This window comes from Rattus norvegicus, chromosome 10 (genome assembly GCF_036323735.1).
Source record: "Rattus norvegicus strain BN/NHsdMcwi chromosome 10, GRCr8, whole genome shotgun sequence".
In the NCBI taxonomy this organism is placed as follows: Eukaryota; Metazoa; Chordata; class Mammalia; order Rodentia; family Muridae; genus Rattus; species Rattus norvegicus.
The window spans coordinates 65,923,134-65,939,700 of NC_086028.1; the positions used below are offsets into that span (position 1 = coordinate 65,923,134).

A 16,567-nucleotide genomic window follows, 5' to 3' on the forward strand; every position below is an offset into this window, starting at 1 on the left:
GAATGCACTTACACCCTCCAAACAATGGAGAGCTTGCAAAGTGTCCAGTGGGTAAACACATGAAACTTAAGATTGATTCCTCAAATCTACAGTGGAAGGAGAGAACCAATTCCTAAAGTTTTGTGACCAGCACAGGCAATGGCATGCATGCTTCTTCACACACACACACACACACACACACACACACACACACACACACACACACAAACACACACACACGTGTGCACACTTGCATACACACACATGTACACACATACAAACTCACACTAAAAAGAAACAGTTGAATAAATATTATTCTTAAGCAACCTTTAGTTAACTTTTTTTTTAAACACTTTTTTAAAGATTTATTTATTATATATAAGTACACTGTTGCTGTCTTCAGACACACCAGAAGAGGGCATCAGATTCCATTACAGATGGTTGTGAGCCACCATGTGGTTGCTGGGATTTGAACTCAGGACCTCTGGAAGAGCAGTCAGTGCTCTTAGCCACTGAGCCATCTCTCCAGCCCCCTTTAGTTAACTTTAGTATTTTTTTTCTTTTCTTTTTTTTTTTTTTTTCCGGAGCTGGGGACCGAACCCAGGGCCTTGTGCTTGCTAGGCAAGCGCTCTACCACTGAGCTAAATCCCCAACCCTAGTATTTTTTTTTTCTTTTCTTTTTTTTTTTTTTTTTTTTGGAGCTGGGGACCGCTAGTATTTTTTTTTTTTTTCTTTTTTAAAGACAGTGGTTTTCTGTTTAGCCCTGGCTATCCTGGTTCTGAAACTTGTTATATAGACCTGGTTGATCTTGAAATCATAGAAATCCATTTATGTCTGCCTTGTGAGCGCACCACCAAGCCCAACGCAGTGACTCAACTTTTTTGGTTAGTTTCCGCTGAAACATCTCCCAGAATGGATTTGGATAAGGGAGGCAGGGTCAATACAGCCAGAACTGGTTTTGAATACATACTCAATTAGCAAGCTGTATTCCCAGATTGAACATTTAGGGAAATCCCTTAATTTATGCATATGCATAATCAGATTCACATATGATTAAAATCAGATGCGTCATGGGAAAAGACACACCAGAGCAAAGGCTTACATAATCTTACGGATCAACTTAAGTAGAAAACCACTCACTCTATATCCCCTTAGCAACCAGTTCCTCTTTCTCCTCCTTGTCCTCAGAAAATGAGAACTCAAGCAAGCAGTCACCCCCCCGGGTATTCTAACTCAGTAGGGCTTGCAGCTTCTCTGATCTGGAATATCATTTTGCTTCTGAATAAAGTTAACTTTCCACTTCTCTGTGTGCCATTTGTCCTTCTTTCCATAAGAGCAGGAACCTGGGAGTACCATGTCCAGACAGTGACCCATGATAACCAAGCATACATAGCTTTTATTTTAAACTTACTTTATGTATGTGAGTACACTGTAGTTGTCTTCAGACACACCAGAAGAGGGTAGTAGATCCCATTACAGATGGTGTGAGCCACCCTGTGATTGCTGGGATTTGAACTCAAGACCTCTGGAAGAGCAGTCAGTGCTCCTAACTGCTAAGCCATCTCTCCAGTCCTTCAAACATATCTTTTGTGAGCTACTTCGACACTGGGATGAGGGATTTTATTTCACGTATTGAAAAATGATCTGGAGCTAGAGAGATGACTCCGCCGTTAAGAGTGCTTGCTACACAAATTGTGAGGACAGGAGTTCAGAGCCCAACAGCCATAACAAACGGGAGATGATATGATTGGTTCCACAGATATCCATAAATCCAGTTCCTAGTGATCTGGTGACTTTGGAGGGCCTTTCAGGCGTGTGCACCCACCCATACACACCCAGACATTCACGGAGACACACACATAAGAAAATGGTTTTTTGTGTGCTCCACTGTAGTCTTTTTGCAAGATTTCCTTTTGTGTGCATGGGTGTTTTGCCTGCATGAATGCCTTGCACCACATATGTGTAGTGGCTAGAAGAGGCATTCAGAGTCTTCGGAATTGGAACTACATATGGTCATGAGCCACCATGTTGGTGCTAGGGACTGAACTTGGTTCCTCTGGATGGTCAGCCAGTGCTCTTAACCAGAGAGCCATCTCCCCAGACCCTTGATAAGGACATTTTTTTTCTTTTCTTTTTTTTCGGGAGCTGGGGACCGAACCCAGGGCCTTGCGCTTGCTAGGCAAGCGCTCTACCACTGAGCTAAATCCCCAACCCCTAGGACATTTTTTTTTTAAAGCTAAAAAAAAAAAATCGATATTGCAGGAAGACATCTCTGTCAAGAAGACAACAGGAGGTCAGTAACATAATAGAAGTCAAAGCATTTCAAAGTTATCAAGAATCCTTTTTCTTAGACAAGGCTCTTTATTGTGCTGACTCGTGAATGCTTTCTTCTTGTTAGCACAGAAAATGGCAATTTGCAGTCTCTCCTCTGTCAAAACAAAATGTCTTAGGTCAACAAGACTTTCAGTAAAGAAGGGTACTTCTTTCCCTTATATTTCTATCTTTAAGGACACAATCACAGTGTGTAATTTTACAATGTTTCCAAGGCACTGAAAGAACAGATTTGTTGTAAGAAGATTCTATTCTGGCCACACCTCAGGTCAATTTTGAAGACAAAGTATTATTAATAACTAGAGGCAGCCAACAAGTTTTAGAAAATCTGTGACTCACAGACTCATTTTTAGCTACTTTGGTTAAGAATATCTGAAGATGAGGGGCTGGAGAGATGGCTCAGCGGTTAAGAGCACTGACTGCTCTTCCAGAGGTCCTGAGTTCAATTCCCAGCAACCACATGGTGGCTCACAACCATCTGTAATGGAATCCGGTGTCTTCTTTCTCATGTGTTTGAAGACAGCTACAGTGCACTCATATACATAAAATAAAACGAACCTTTTAAAAAAAAAGAATATGTGAAGATGGCCTGGAGAAATGGCTCAGTGGTTAGGAGTACTGGATGTTTCTATAGAGGATCTGAGTTCAATTCTCGCACTGACATGATGGCTTACAATTGTTTGTAACTCCTGTCCCAGAGGATTTGTGGCAGCAAGCATATATATGGTGCACTTGTGTACACATGCAGGCAAATACTCATACCAGTGGAATAAAGAAAAACTGAAGACTCGGGCTAGGTTCAGTTTTATCTAGAAATAAAAATTCGGGGCTGGGGATTTAGCTCAGTGGTAGAGCGCTTACCTAGGAAGCGCAAGGCCCTGGGTTCGGTCCCCAGCTCCGAAAAAAAAGAACCAAAAAAAAAAAAAATTCTTCTTCACCCTGTCTCTCAGATACATTGAGAAGGTGCACGCACTATTTGTGAATTTGATTTTGCTTTCTAGAAGACAAGCTCTGTAATAAAAAGGACAATTTGGAAACCATGAAGTATTTAAAAAGAAAAAAGGTAGCTTTGGGCCGTAGAGGTGCAGGTCTTTAATTTCTGTGCTCTGGAGACAGAAGCAGATGGATCTTTGAGTACAAGGCCAGCCTGGTCTACAAAGTGAGTTCCAAGACTGCTAAGAACACCCAGAAAAATCTTGTCTTGAAAAACAAAACAACAAAACAAAACAAAAGACACACCAAAAAACCCCCGAAAAACAAAACAAGCAACTAACAAAACCCCAAGAGCAGATTACATGCTATGTGGGTTTTATAATAAAATCGGTATTATTAAAGTATGCACACATAACAAATATTTACCATTTTAATTTTTTTCAAAGGAGTTTGGATGAAACATGTTACATGGCAGAGGCATCCAAAGAATGAGTGTGGGCTTCTCACACACTGAGAGCTGGGGCTTTAGCTCTACAGTAGAACCGAGGACCAGTGCTCAGCACCATCTGTTCACCTTTAACCCCAGCACTTAGGAGGCAGCAGGAGAAAAGTCTGAATTTTAAAGTCATCTCTACTTACACAGTGAGTTTGTTTGGAGACAGAGACAGAGACAGAGACAGAGACAGAGACAGAGACGGGAGGGGGGAAGAGAGAGGAGAGAGAGGGGTCATTTTAAGTATACATTTAATCATTGTGGAGTATTCACCAGAGAACTGCTGAGATGGGGGTTTAAGCCAATAGAAAGTCTTTATTAGCCTGCCAGCAACTACACTGGGTATTTGGGATCCCGGTTGTACCCCAAATTCTTCCTCAGAATGAGCTTTTAAGGGCACATACACACTTGCACATACACTAAAACAAAACCCCAAGAAACAAAGCAACCTGCCCCCCCCCCCCCAAATGTCTTGAGTTGATGTGCTTTGGTTAATAAGAACAGTTAGCCCGTAGCAGTACTAGAGACACCACAAAACAGTGTTAGTACATTTATAGCTTTCTCTTGAATTACATAGACTTTGATGGGTTAGGGTCATTTTGGGAGGTGGTGCTGTCCATGAGCCGAGTTTAACAGCCTGAATGGCACTTCCACCATGGAGTCAGTTGTGCTAAGCTCCCTTATAGTAATTAAATGAAGGAGGTTTTGGTCGTTGTTTTATCGTGTGTGGGATACTAGACTTGACCCCAGAGCCTTCCAGATGTTAAACATGCTGTACTGCTGAGGTGTGGCTGCAGCTCTGTATTTTTGAAAATAATTTCACCTTCATCCCGTGAATATAGGCAGCTGCATTATTGGCTGGCAGCAAAGTGAAACGCCGAGCTCTATGTTTATTTAAGTTTAAATTACATTCCTACTTTCTACAGCCGGAAAACCATCTTCTGGGTGATCTGTCTTGGCAGGATGCAAAAGCCTTGCTTATCTTTTGATAAGAGAAATTATTTTGGGATAAAAAAGATAAGGGGAGACAGATGGTTGTTTCCATGGTGCTGCTGAGGTTGGAGCTTGGTTTTTCTGAGCCAATCATTTGCTTACCTTATGCCATTCTGATTGTATCCAGTCTACACGCCATGTGCTTTGCTATTCAAGTAAAGTCAAGCTGTCTCGCGATGTAATTGTCTATCTCCCATTATACCTTCAGTGGAGAACCAGTAATGGCACAACCAGCTGTAGTACAGACCCAATAATAAAAACAACAAGTATAAGGAATCTAAAACCCGCTTACATACAACTGCATCATTTTTTTTTAAAGAAGATAACATATTAGAGGCAGTTGTGGTGAGGATGCCACTGTAGACGTTATCACACCACAGGGGATCTCTTTTCCTGGTGTCACAGGAAGAGTTAGAAGATATTTGGGAGCTGGGGAGCTGGCACCATAGTTAAGAATGTTGAACTGCTTATTTGGAGGACCTGAGTTTGGTTCTAACTCCTATGCCTGTGGCTCATGACCACCTGTCACTCCAACTCCAGAGATCCAAGCTCCCTCTCCTGACCTCCACAAGATCCTGTGCTCATGAACACATCCCATAAAAACAGACACACAGACACAGATACAGACACACACATACACACACACACATCTATACATAAGATATAAAAATAAATCTTTTAGAAAAAGATATTCAGGAAGAGATGTGTTCCAGGTCTGTGGGATAGGTGGGCCTCATGGACGTGAAACTGGGAAGCTATTAGGAGCGAAGGCAGCCTTTTTTGGAGGCATTTGTACATCCTCAACCATGTTCTTCCTTCTTCCCATTGCCAGCTGATATTTCTATCAGTTTAGCTCTGGCTGCTTCCAAGTGCCAGATTTTGATTTCAATTCTTTTGTCCAACTTACTCGGATTCTCAGTCCCAGACCTGGAATATCTACATAATCTTTCTGCCTACCTGCCTGCCTGTTTTTCTTTCTTTTTTTTTTCCGGAGCTGGGGACCAAACCCAGGACCTTGCGCTTGCTAGGCAAGTGCTCTACCGCTGAGCTAAATCCCCAACCCCTTTTCTTTCTTTTTTTAAAAAATATTTATTTATTATGTATACATCATACAGCTTTCTGCCTGCATGTATGCCTGCAGGCCAGAAGAGGGCACCAGACCTCATTACAGGTAAGCCACCAAATAGTTGCTGGAAGTTGAATTCAGGACTTCTGGAAGAGTAGACAGTACTTTTAACCTCTGAGCCATCTCTCCAGCCCCCGTCTGTCTGTCCATCTGTCCGTCTGTCCATCTGTCTGTCTGTCCATCTGTCTGTCTTTTTAAGCAGGGTTCTGGTTGGCCTGGAGCACTCCATGTAGACAAGGAGGCTGGCTTTAAACTCACAAAGATCTGCCTGCCTCTGCCTCCTGAGTGCTGGGATCCAAGGCGTGCAGCGTCACATGCTGCAGCCCACTTCATTTCGTTAAACCAGGACCCATAAAATTTGGGTTAGTGGCTAATCTGTGATGGCTCCCATCCTACCTCAATCCATTCAGCAGTGGTTAAGGTAAGTAGAGTCACATGGTATAGCAGAAGGCTGTGACAGGAAAGAGAGACAGACTGGCACTAATCTAACATGCATTTTGTTTGCTTTGTTTCTGTTTTTAGCTTTGGCTTTTCAGGACAGGATTTCTCTGTGTAGCCCTGGCTGTCCTGGAACTCACTTTGTAGACCAGGCTGGCTTTGAACTCACAGACAGAGATCCACCTGCCTCTGCCTCCCTAGTGCTGGGATTAAAGGTGTGCGCTCTATCACTGTCAGGCTCTAATATGGTTGTCATGTTTAAGTCCATGTGTGAGAGTAGGAATGCCAAGTGTCAGCCAGAAAGGGTGTCTTCTGGGGAAAGGAAGTAGAGAGAAGGATGGGGCGCTTGCTAATCTGCAGGAGTAAGACATTGCTTTAAATGGAAGGATTCAGAAAGCATCTCTGGGGACTGTCCTTTGAGTTGAAACCTAAGGGTTATAGAGGGAAAAGGTGAGAGTGATGGAAAAAAAAAGGGGAAAGGAAAGATAAAAAAGGAACTGAGCAGAGCGAGAAGTGGGGGAGAGCTGCTGAGTGCTGAGGTGGGACGTGCAGAACAGAGGTCGTGGTACCCTGTGGCGCACTTGGAAATCTGCTCTGAAGACTAGACATACATGAAGAGGGTATGAAGCATCGCAAAGTGGGACAAGCAAAGGACAACTGTAAGAAGGTGGGTATGAGCTTTTCTTGACATCTTAACACGCCTGAAAACTACATGTTGATAGTCCACTTTAGAGACATGGCTCTCAATGTAGCCAACAGAGGATGACCACAGCGTGTATTCTTACGATACACGTTACCCCATAGTAATATGTAGGGAAGATGTTATGTAGAAAGAAAACATTAGCCATCGAGTCCCCAGGTTATCTCCTATTCTTACAGCAACCTGGCGAGCTGGGTTTTCTTGTTTTCCAGATAGGAACACTAAAGATCAAAGTGAGTAAGAGCCTACAGATGTCACCATCTACTAGTAGCCAGCCTATAGTTTAGAGAAAATATATCATTTCCAAAGCCTATTGTTCTTAAATTGTATTTTCAGGATGATGATTCGATTGAATTGGCTAAGAAAACATACAGGAGCTGGAAGTGGTGGTGCATGCCTTTATTATTATTATTATTATTTTTAAAAGACACGTTTATTTTATTCATGTAAGTACACTGTAGCTGTCTTCAGACACACTAGAAGAGGGCACTGGATCCCATTACAGAAGGTTGGGAGCCACCATGTGGTTACTGGGAATTGAACTCAGGACCTCTGGAAGAGCAGTCAGTGCTCTTAACCACTGAGCCATCTCTCCAGCCTGGTGCATGCCCTTAATTCCAGAACCTTGGATTGGTGAAGGGAAGAGGACGGCAGATCTCTGACATCAAGGCCAACCTGGTCTACACATCTAATTTCAGGACAGCCAGGGCTACACAGAGGAACCTTGCCTTGAAAAACCAATTAAAAAAAAAAAAGATACAGGGCAGCAAGATGACTCAGTGGGTAAGAGTGCTTGCTGCCAAACATGCATACCTGAGTTCGATCCCTGGGCTCCACATGATGGGGAGTACTGACTTCTGCAAGGTCCCCTTCTTTATGTGCATGCCATGGCATGTGGGTTCCCACAGACAGATAGACAGATAGACAGAAAGAAATACAAGTAAAAACTTAAAAAGTGCAGCAACAAATGAATTCAGTACAGAATCATTAGCTCCCCATCAGTTTGAGAAAGGAGGAATGACTTCATCAAGAGGAAAAACAGATCACAGAATTACACTGAAGTTCATGGAATTTCAGCGTTGGGAGAATTTAGAAGCCAGCTCACATGACACAACAAAGTCAGGATTCCTGTTACCAGCCTGATGGGATGTTACCCAGATTTCATTAGAGAAAGCAAAGGGTTGGGCATATCTTCCCCACCAGGTCTCAGCTCTGTCAGTCACTATTAGAGCATCACTAAACCACTTTATTCCCTTCCAGTTTCCTTAGCTAGTAATTAAATATTTTTTCACAGACCACTGTTGGACAAATGAAAGGAGACAGGTATATAGATTGATTAATCCATTCATAGAGGAGTATAATGTTGGTTCTACTTCCTTTCTTTAAATTTTTTTTTCTTTTTTTTTCAGAGCTGGGGACCGAACCCAGGGCCTTGCGCTTGCTAGGCAAGCGCTCTACCACTGAGCTAAATCCCCAACCCCTACTTCTTTTCTTTTATAGCACAGCTATTTAATTTCTGGATTGTCATCAACTAGAAGGTCTCCCTCTGTGTAGGTTTTAGCAACATCTTTAGGTTAAACCTTAGTGGTCGAATGAAATGTGCTTCCCCCTACTCTCCCTTGATATCTTCACAGGTATCGGATTACCTTTGAAGGAATTGAAGATCCTGGAGGAAAATTTTGTTCTGTTGTTGAGCTGGGAAGCTGGTATGAGTCAACGGTGTGAATCTCAAGCGCTATTTAAATTGAACGAGTGGTCAAAGATGACTTTCAATTCATAATGTGAAGCTCTGTCCGATGATGGAATGGTTATTTGTGTTCTTTCTCACTGGTGAGTTCATTCGGACTGGAAGGGAGTGTGTATACGTGTCCTTCCTGCAAAACATCCAAATGAATCTGAACCATGCTATTCCTGCCATACAATAGACAATGTGAAAGGTCATTTATCGCTATGAGTTAAACGGGGATACTTTTTATAGTAACAGCCAAGCTGCTTTCTTTGAGCACTCAGTCTCTTTTAGGGTGGTGGGGACTAACTTCGGTTTCGTCTCTTCAGATGGACGCGAGATGGCGATCGGGAGCTCGTATGCGGCTTTCGGGACGCTCCTGGTCCACCCGCTCCGGAGAGAAACTACAACTCCCGGAGTGCTCGGAGAAGGGAGGCGGGGTCTTCGGGTAGGAACGCGAGGGCTGGTCTTCCGGGTGTGTGTTTCCGGCGTCGGCGGCCGCGGCCGGGGACGGTGTGAGAGCGGTAAGATGGCGGCCGCAGCGGTGGTAGAGTTCCAGAGAGCTCAGTCTCTACTCAGCACTGACCGGGAGGCCTCCATCGACATCCTCCACTCCATCGGTAAAGGTCCTGGCGCCGTCCCCGCGGTTCCGCTGTCCCGGTGCGGCCTGTGTCAGTCGGAGGCGGCGGAGAGGGGCCGGGTTAGCCGACTATGGTGCTGCTGACTCACTGTGTGTGAGGGGGGCCGGGCTGGGGGCGCAGGCCGCTCGGGGCCCCCGGGAGCCCTATGGCTTCCAATCGGGCGGGAAGCCCCGAGGTAGCCCGCGCGTCCACCTGCTGGCTGCTGACTCACGGTGGGCGCAGCGCGGCGTGGAGAGAGGGCCGGGCCGGGTTCGCTACCCCTAAGGGTCCCCGGTTGTGGCTCGCGCGAGCTGGCCAGGTGCTGAGAGTGGCTGCTGGTTATAAACTGGTCGTAGAGTGTGTTATTGGAAGATCTGGGCGACTGCCGCTCAGGACTGACATTTCCCGCCGTTGTTATCAGCACAGGTTGCTCTGGGTGGGAGCGCGAGCGCTTCTCTTGGAGTTTTCTTCCGGGACGCTGTGAGCTACTGCTTACTCTCAGCCCTCAGCAGGAGGCTCCAGCAAAAGAGGGCCACTTTTTGAGTGTGGGAAGTTGAGGGGTGCCACACACTTCAGATTGGTATTTGGTAGAGGTGGCCGAGGCGATCCTCTGTCCGATGTTGACTGTAAGACTAAGTGTCGGAGTGGGACCGCCGGGACAGAGGAGGTTACTAATGTTTCCCAGTAGGGGTTGAAGTTAGTTCTGCGAGTTGTAAGAGTCTGTTGTTCAGGGAACTTTTTGGAACCGGCGGGTCGAACATTACTGGAGGAAAAGAAAAATTTAACACCATAGTGTGATTGTCTTAAACCTGTGGGCAACAGAAAAGTCGCTTTTTACTGGGATTCAGACATGAACAGAAATAAGTGGATGATGGCAGAGATGGCCTTTTAATATTCAGTCTGAAGGGTTCAGTTAGGGAATGAGCTTCCTCTTGTGATAATGTGATCTTTTAAATGTAATCTGGGAAGATTCGGATTAGATCAACAAGTAGTTCGTGAATGCAGATATATGAGGGACTTCTAAGATAAGTATGTTGACATACTGAGTCTGTTGAATTTCAGTACTCAAGACTTGTACCAAGAAAGGACGGTGTCAACAACTTGATGTCCTTATCATTTGGGATACTAGAAAGGAGAGGAGTAGGAGATCAGTGCATTTTGAAGGAATTATGTTGATAAAGTGTTTCGTTTCGAAGTTCTGATCATGTCAGTTTTAGAACAGAGTACCTGAGTACTCCGGTTGTTTTTACAAAGTTATTTTTCTGTGAACACACGTTATTACTTAGAACTGATCTGAGAAGCAGGAGTCTTTTTGTGCCTAATTTGTTTGCCTTTCAGAAAATAGAAATTACTGGTAAACATTGCCATTAGAGTATTTCATTTTTATAAGACCCATTATGAACTTTAGCCCTTTTTCCAAATGAAACCAAACAAATACAGGAAAAACCACCACCACCACCAACACCCTCTAAAGAAAAGTAAAATATGGATACTATAAAAAGAAGAAGAAAAAAAATAGTGTTTGCTCACTGTGCTGAGAGTTCCTGTAAGCTTCCCCTGTAAGCTTGAGTCACAGCACCACTTTTTCCGGACTCCATCATGAAGTATCAGAATCTCAGGTTTTGTCAAGTCATGATGCTCTTTTAGAGCGTTAATAACTAGTCATGGTCACCACAATAAGCACAGCAAACTTTGGAGCTGCTATTTGAGGCTCCAGCATTTGAATAATTATTAACAGTTGAAAGTGGGGCAGATAAAAAGTTATTTTAACAGGACTTGAATCCCTCCTGAGGCAGCAGTCTCTCTTAAGTGTAATTTCGGTATACCACTGAAGCTTTGACAGGAGTTTTCTCTAGGATGGATTTATAGAATTGTTTATTCTTGATATGTCCTTTGGCTAAAGCTTTCTTTTTTCTTTTTTTAAAGATTTATTCATTTATTATATATAAGTACACTGTAGCTATCTTCAGATACACCAGAAGAGGGCATCAGATCTCTTTACAGATGGTTGCTGGGAATTGAACTCAGGACCTCTGGAAGAGTAGTTGGGTGCTCTTAACCGCTGAGCCATCTCTCTAGCCCTGGCTAAAGCTTTCTATAGACTCAAAGTTTGTTGAAAGACTTGCTTTATAGACATGAATAACTTTACAATTTGATTTTACTTTGTGATAGGTAAATGCACAGGCTTGTTTTAAAAACTATCTGAATACAGCACAGTATTTAGCATGGGGCTCATTACCATAACTGGAAACTATTTTTACTTTATGCAAGCACAGCAGAAATTTCAAGTGTCTGTGGGTTAGGTGAATTCTTTTTTTTTTTTTTTTGGTTCTTTTTTTCGGAGCTGGGGACCGAACCCAGGGCCTTGCGCTTCCTAGGTAAGCGCTCTACCACTGAGCTAAATTCCCAGCGGGTTAGGTGAGTTCTAAGGGATTGATTAAAAAGGTCTACTTAAAGTGAAGAATTTAGGTTTTTACTATTAATATGAGGCATATCCTATAGATATTTGGTCATTTTACTTTAAAAGGTTTTTTCTTTCAAGCATTTGTTTGCTAGTTTTATTTGGAAAATAGACTAGAGTTCATAATGGTCTAATAAGGGTGAATTTTCCCTTGCTTCATGATTTTAAGAGTTCATTTTCTTTTCTTAGTGAAGCGTGACATTCAAGAAAATGATGAGGAGGCAGTCCAGGTCAAAGAGCAGAGCATCCTTGAACTGGGGTCTCTCCTGGCGAAGACTGGACAAGCTGCTGGTGAGTCTTACACATGGGTTGTACCTGTAATGCTGTTGTCTGAAATGCCATAGGGAGTGTCTCTCAGAACACGAGACTATATCTAACACCCGGTTCATTTGTGGAGTTCAGTTTGATTTTCCTGACAACTTGTTGATCTTGCATTTTGAAGCAGAAACGTGTAGACTTTTATTCTACAGCTGAGGGAAAGTCCTGTTTTTGTTGGGTATGGTGGTCTGTGATTTGTTCCTTGTTTTTGAGTTCTCACTGTATTTCCTTACATGTTGGTAGCAGCGGTCTTCAGTGATTTCATTGACTAGCTTTGGTATATTTAAAGAGAGTGACTTTAGGCTTTTCACTCGAAACATGACTGCAGATTTTGAATCCAAGCGACTCGATTATTTTTATTTATTTATTTATTTTTTGATGTAGACTGTGTAAGACATTAAAAAAGCAATAGTGCTTTCCTATAGGCGACTTCTTTGGTACCTGGGACTTTTGCATATTGTGTGTTGTCCAGACATCCAAGTGGTAATTGAGCCATTGGCTGGTTGAGTTTGAGATGATAGATGGATGATGACCAATAAGGGAATAATGTCTTAAGCTTGTTTGAACTTAAAATGTGTAATTGGGATCACTTTAAAGTGAACTTAGAGGGGCTGTAAGATGGTCCAAGGGCTATGGTGCTCCTGTAGAGGACCCAGGATTTGGTTCTCGCACCCACATGGTAGCTTACAACACTCTGCAACTCCAGTCTGAGGATCTGAGCCCCTTTTCTGACCTCCAAGAGCACTAGGCATGCACATGGTGTACAGATATACATTTATATTTTTTCCCTTTGAGATAGTGTCTCTGTGTAGTGCTTGATATCCTGAAACTTACTATGTATGTTGAACAGACTGGCCTCAAACCTGCAGAGATCCGCCTATCTTTACCTCCCATTGAGGTGTGTGGTACCACACCTGGCCACTTGCTGGAATTTAATAGGTGAAATATAGTAGTTACAAAAACTCTTCTAGCCTACTTCTCTAAGACTGTGATTCTGTGGGTCGACATTCACAGAATAGAAATCCTGAGGAGGACTTGGAGCCTGTTGTATTTACCTATCTATGCAATAATTATTTGACAGATCTGTTGACTTTTAGCTTTGAAAACACGTCTATTCTCTTAATCTTCAATTTTGTGTTATTGTGCATTTCATACTTATCTAGCACTGTATCAAGTACCCTGCCTAAAAAGTTTCCGGTAGAATCCCTGGTGGCAGTATTACTTGGAAGGTAGGGAATGAGATAAGTATGATGTGTAGTAATGATTGAAGTGGTTTTGAGCATTAGCAGCCATAATGCCTAAGCTCAGGATCTGTGGAAATTTTCTCCGAAGACTTGAAAAAGAATCTGCTTAGTTTGTTAGATTCTAAAAAGGAGATTCTGATCATTAATTGCAGATAATTCCTATGAAATTAGGAATATGATTTTCAGAAATTAAAATAAAGAAATATACAAACATGGAAAGAAAGAGTATATTTAAGAATGAACACTCAATACTAATAGACTAAAATAGGAAAGGAGATTTAAAATAAGGTCAGATTACTTGATCCTCTGCTAGCGTGAGCATAGCAGTGCTTAGACAATACTACTAGCAGATGCTGGAGACAAGGGCAGAGCACTTAGTCCATGTTGCACTTCTGCCTTTTCTAGGAAGGAAAATGATTTTCAAACAGAAAAGATAGAAATAACATCAGAAAGAGAATTAAAGACAAGGTAGGTGAGAGAAAAGAGAGAACATGGTCCTTACAAGTTTGTTTCTTGGGCTGGAGAGATGGCTCAGCGGTTAAGAGCACTGACTGCTCTTCCAGAGGTCCTGAGTTCAATTCCCAGCAACCTTCTATAATCAGGTCTAGTGCCCTCTTCTGGCCCGCAGGCACATACACGCAGGCAGAAAGCTGTATGATGTATATATACATAATAAATAAATACATAAATGTTTAAAATAAAACAAGTTTGTTTCTCTTGGCTCTGACAATTTTGTTCATTGGTCTAAAGGAATACTAGCAGATACGAGTGCAGAACCACTTAATCAGGGAAATCATGGAGGGCAGAGTATATGTACACCGAGCTAGCAAATGTTATTCCACCTTTCAGAAAGTAATAAGAAGATGATCAAGCAAGATACTGCAAACTAGCCTAGGTGGTGGTGGCGGCTCATGCCTTTAATTCCAGCACTCAGGCAGTGGCAGGAACTCCATGAGTTCTAGGACAGCCTCTCTACAGAGTAAGTTCCAGTGCAGCCAGGGCTATAAAGAGAAACTCTGTTCCAAAAAACAAAACAAAAAAAGAAAATAAAAAATTACTATAAAGTGAAATCATTAATGACCTGGGATAGATGATCAATTAGGAGATTTTAATTTTATTGTGAACAGAGTATTCCAATCTCACCTTCAAAACTAGTAAATGCAGGGGATGTGCCAACAAAGTTTAATTGAACATGGTCACTTCCATTTCTGTGTTTAGGACTGCTTTTGGATTGCAGTGGAATTATTTATAAACTGCTAACATCTAAGACCATATAACCTTTCAAAGCCAAAAATATCTACTATTTGGCTTTCATAGAAGCTTGCTAACTGTAGAGTAGAAGAATGAGAGGGAATATATATCTGATGTGAATAGATTATTTTGTCATTTGCTAGAATATAAATAATAGGTATAGGTTATAAATTTACAGTAGGCTGAATAGTCGTCAAAATATATATTAATAATTGTTTTTGATCAATAATATCTGGTTCCTATGGTTAAAGCCATAGCAGAAGGCGTGTTACTATGTTACTTTTGTATTTGGTTAATCCAATACAGAGTAGATTTAGGAGCCACAGACACTGCCAAAGCTAGGAAGGTTAGTTCAGTTATGAAAGTAAATATATATATATATATATATATATATATATATATATATATATATATATATATGGTATATTCATTGAGAGGAAGATGTAGAATTATGTACCTTTATAATTCTCTATGTGAAAAATACCTTAATGGACTCAGTCTGAACCAATAATGCCATCTTGCTACTGGGTTGTAGATACACTCCTATAAATCCCAGCAGACCAGCAGATAAGTAAGAGTTGGAGGCAGGAGTTTTGTGACTGATACTGGTGCTGCACAGTGAGACCTTTTCTCAAAACAAACAAACAAACAAACAAACAAACAAACAAAAAACCCACTTCCCCTCACTTTTTAAAAGAACTGCTTTGTAGTAGCTGTGTGGTAGCCAACTCTGCCCCACCCTGAGAGCATTTTCTTTGGAGTTACCACAAGCCTATCAGACATTCTTTTTTTTTTTTTTTTTTTTTTTTTGGTTCTTTTTTTCCGGAGCTGGGGACCGAACCCAGGGCCTTGCGCTTCCTAGGTAAGCGCTCTACCACTGAGCTAAATCCCCAGCCCCCAGACATTCTTTTACAAAACTACATAACTTACTCAGGAGAGCGACTGAGGGGACAGTCATTGGAAACAGGATACTGGAGGAACATTTGAAACAGTGAGGATCTTTACCTTTGAGAACAGGAAGGTTGAAGAACTGCGAATGATAGTTACCTTAAAATATTTTTTTTCTTTTTTTCCTCCATCTTTATTAACTTGGGTATTTCTTATTTACATTTCAGTTGTTATTACCTTTCCCCGTTTCCAGGCCAACATCCCCCCTAGCCCCTCCCCCTCCCCTTCTTTATGGGTGTTCCCCTCCCCATCCTCCCCCCATTACCGCCCTACCCCCAACAATCATGTTCACTGGGGGTTCAGTCTTGGCAGGACCAAGGGCTTCCCCTTCCACTGGTGCTCTTAACTAGGCTGTTCATTGCTACCTATGAGTTTGGAGCCCAGGTGGCTTAGTCCCTGGAAGCCCTGGTTGGTTGGCATTGTTGTTCATATGGGGTCTCAAGCTCCACATTAAATATTTAAAGACAGTGGAAGGAGATACAGATGTGCTTAAAAAAAAATACAGATTTGTTTCCAAAAATTCTTTGATCAAGATTGGAATAGGCTGCTTTTTGAACATATTAATCACTAAAATCACAGTTTTTCAAACATAATAGAAAAATATGAAAGAAGGATTTTTGTGTCAGATGTCCTTTAAGTAAATAAAGCCATCATGAACTAGTGGTGCATATATCTTTTTTTTGTTGTTGTTGTTTTTTTTTTATGGGGCTGGGGACCGAACCCAGGACCTTGTGCTTCCTAGGTAAGCACTCTACCACTGAGCCAAATCCCCAACCCCCGTGGTGCATATATCTTAATAGTGGAGTACATGCCAGCTAGGTTCTCCTCCAGCCTCTACAGACACAATCCATACCTGTATAAATAATTAAATTTACATAAATACAGTATCGAGTGCACCTGTGTGTGTGTGTGTGTGTGTGTGTGTGTGTGTGTGTGTGTGTGTGTGTACAGAGTCTCATTTCTGTTCTTTTGAAACAGGATTATCTCTCTGTAGAACTCACTTGTT

General features: G+C 42.1%; 1 protein-coding gene across 6 annotated transcripts in view; it reads left to right on the forward strand.

The window, feature by feature from the left end:
* Positions 1-535: 535 nt before the first annotated feature.
* The window catches only part of Psmd11 (proteasome 26S subunit, non-ATPase 11), a 53,855-nt gene continuing 37,823 nt past the window's right edge, over positions 536-16,567 (forward strand). For 2 of the 6 annotated variants that reach the window (XM_063269077.1, XM_006246988.4), the window contains exons 1-4: positions 536-8,316; positions 8,628-8,823; positions 9,049-9,339; positions 11,990-12,091. In XM_063269077.1, the coding sequence (XP_063125147.1) occupies positions 8,790-8,823; positions 9,049-9,339; positions 11,990-12,091 (427 nt within the window). In that variant the 5' untranslated portion in view covers positions 536-8,316; positions 8,628-8,789. Of the gene's footprint in view, positions 8,317-8,475; positions 8,824-9,048; positions 9,340-11,989; positions 12,092-16,567 lie in introns of those variants that run through there. The other 4 variants (NR_172065.1, XM_006246987.4, XM_063269078.1 and 1 more) reach the window with 4 other exon arrangements.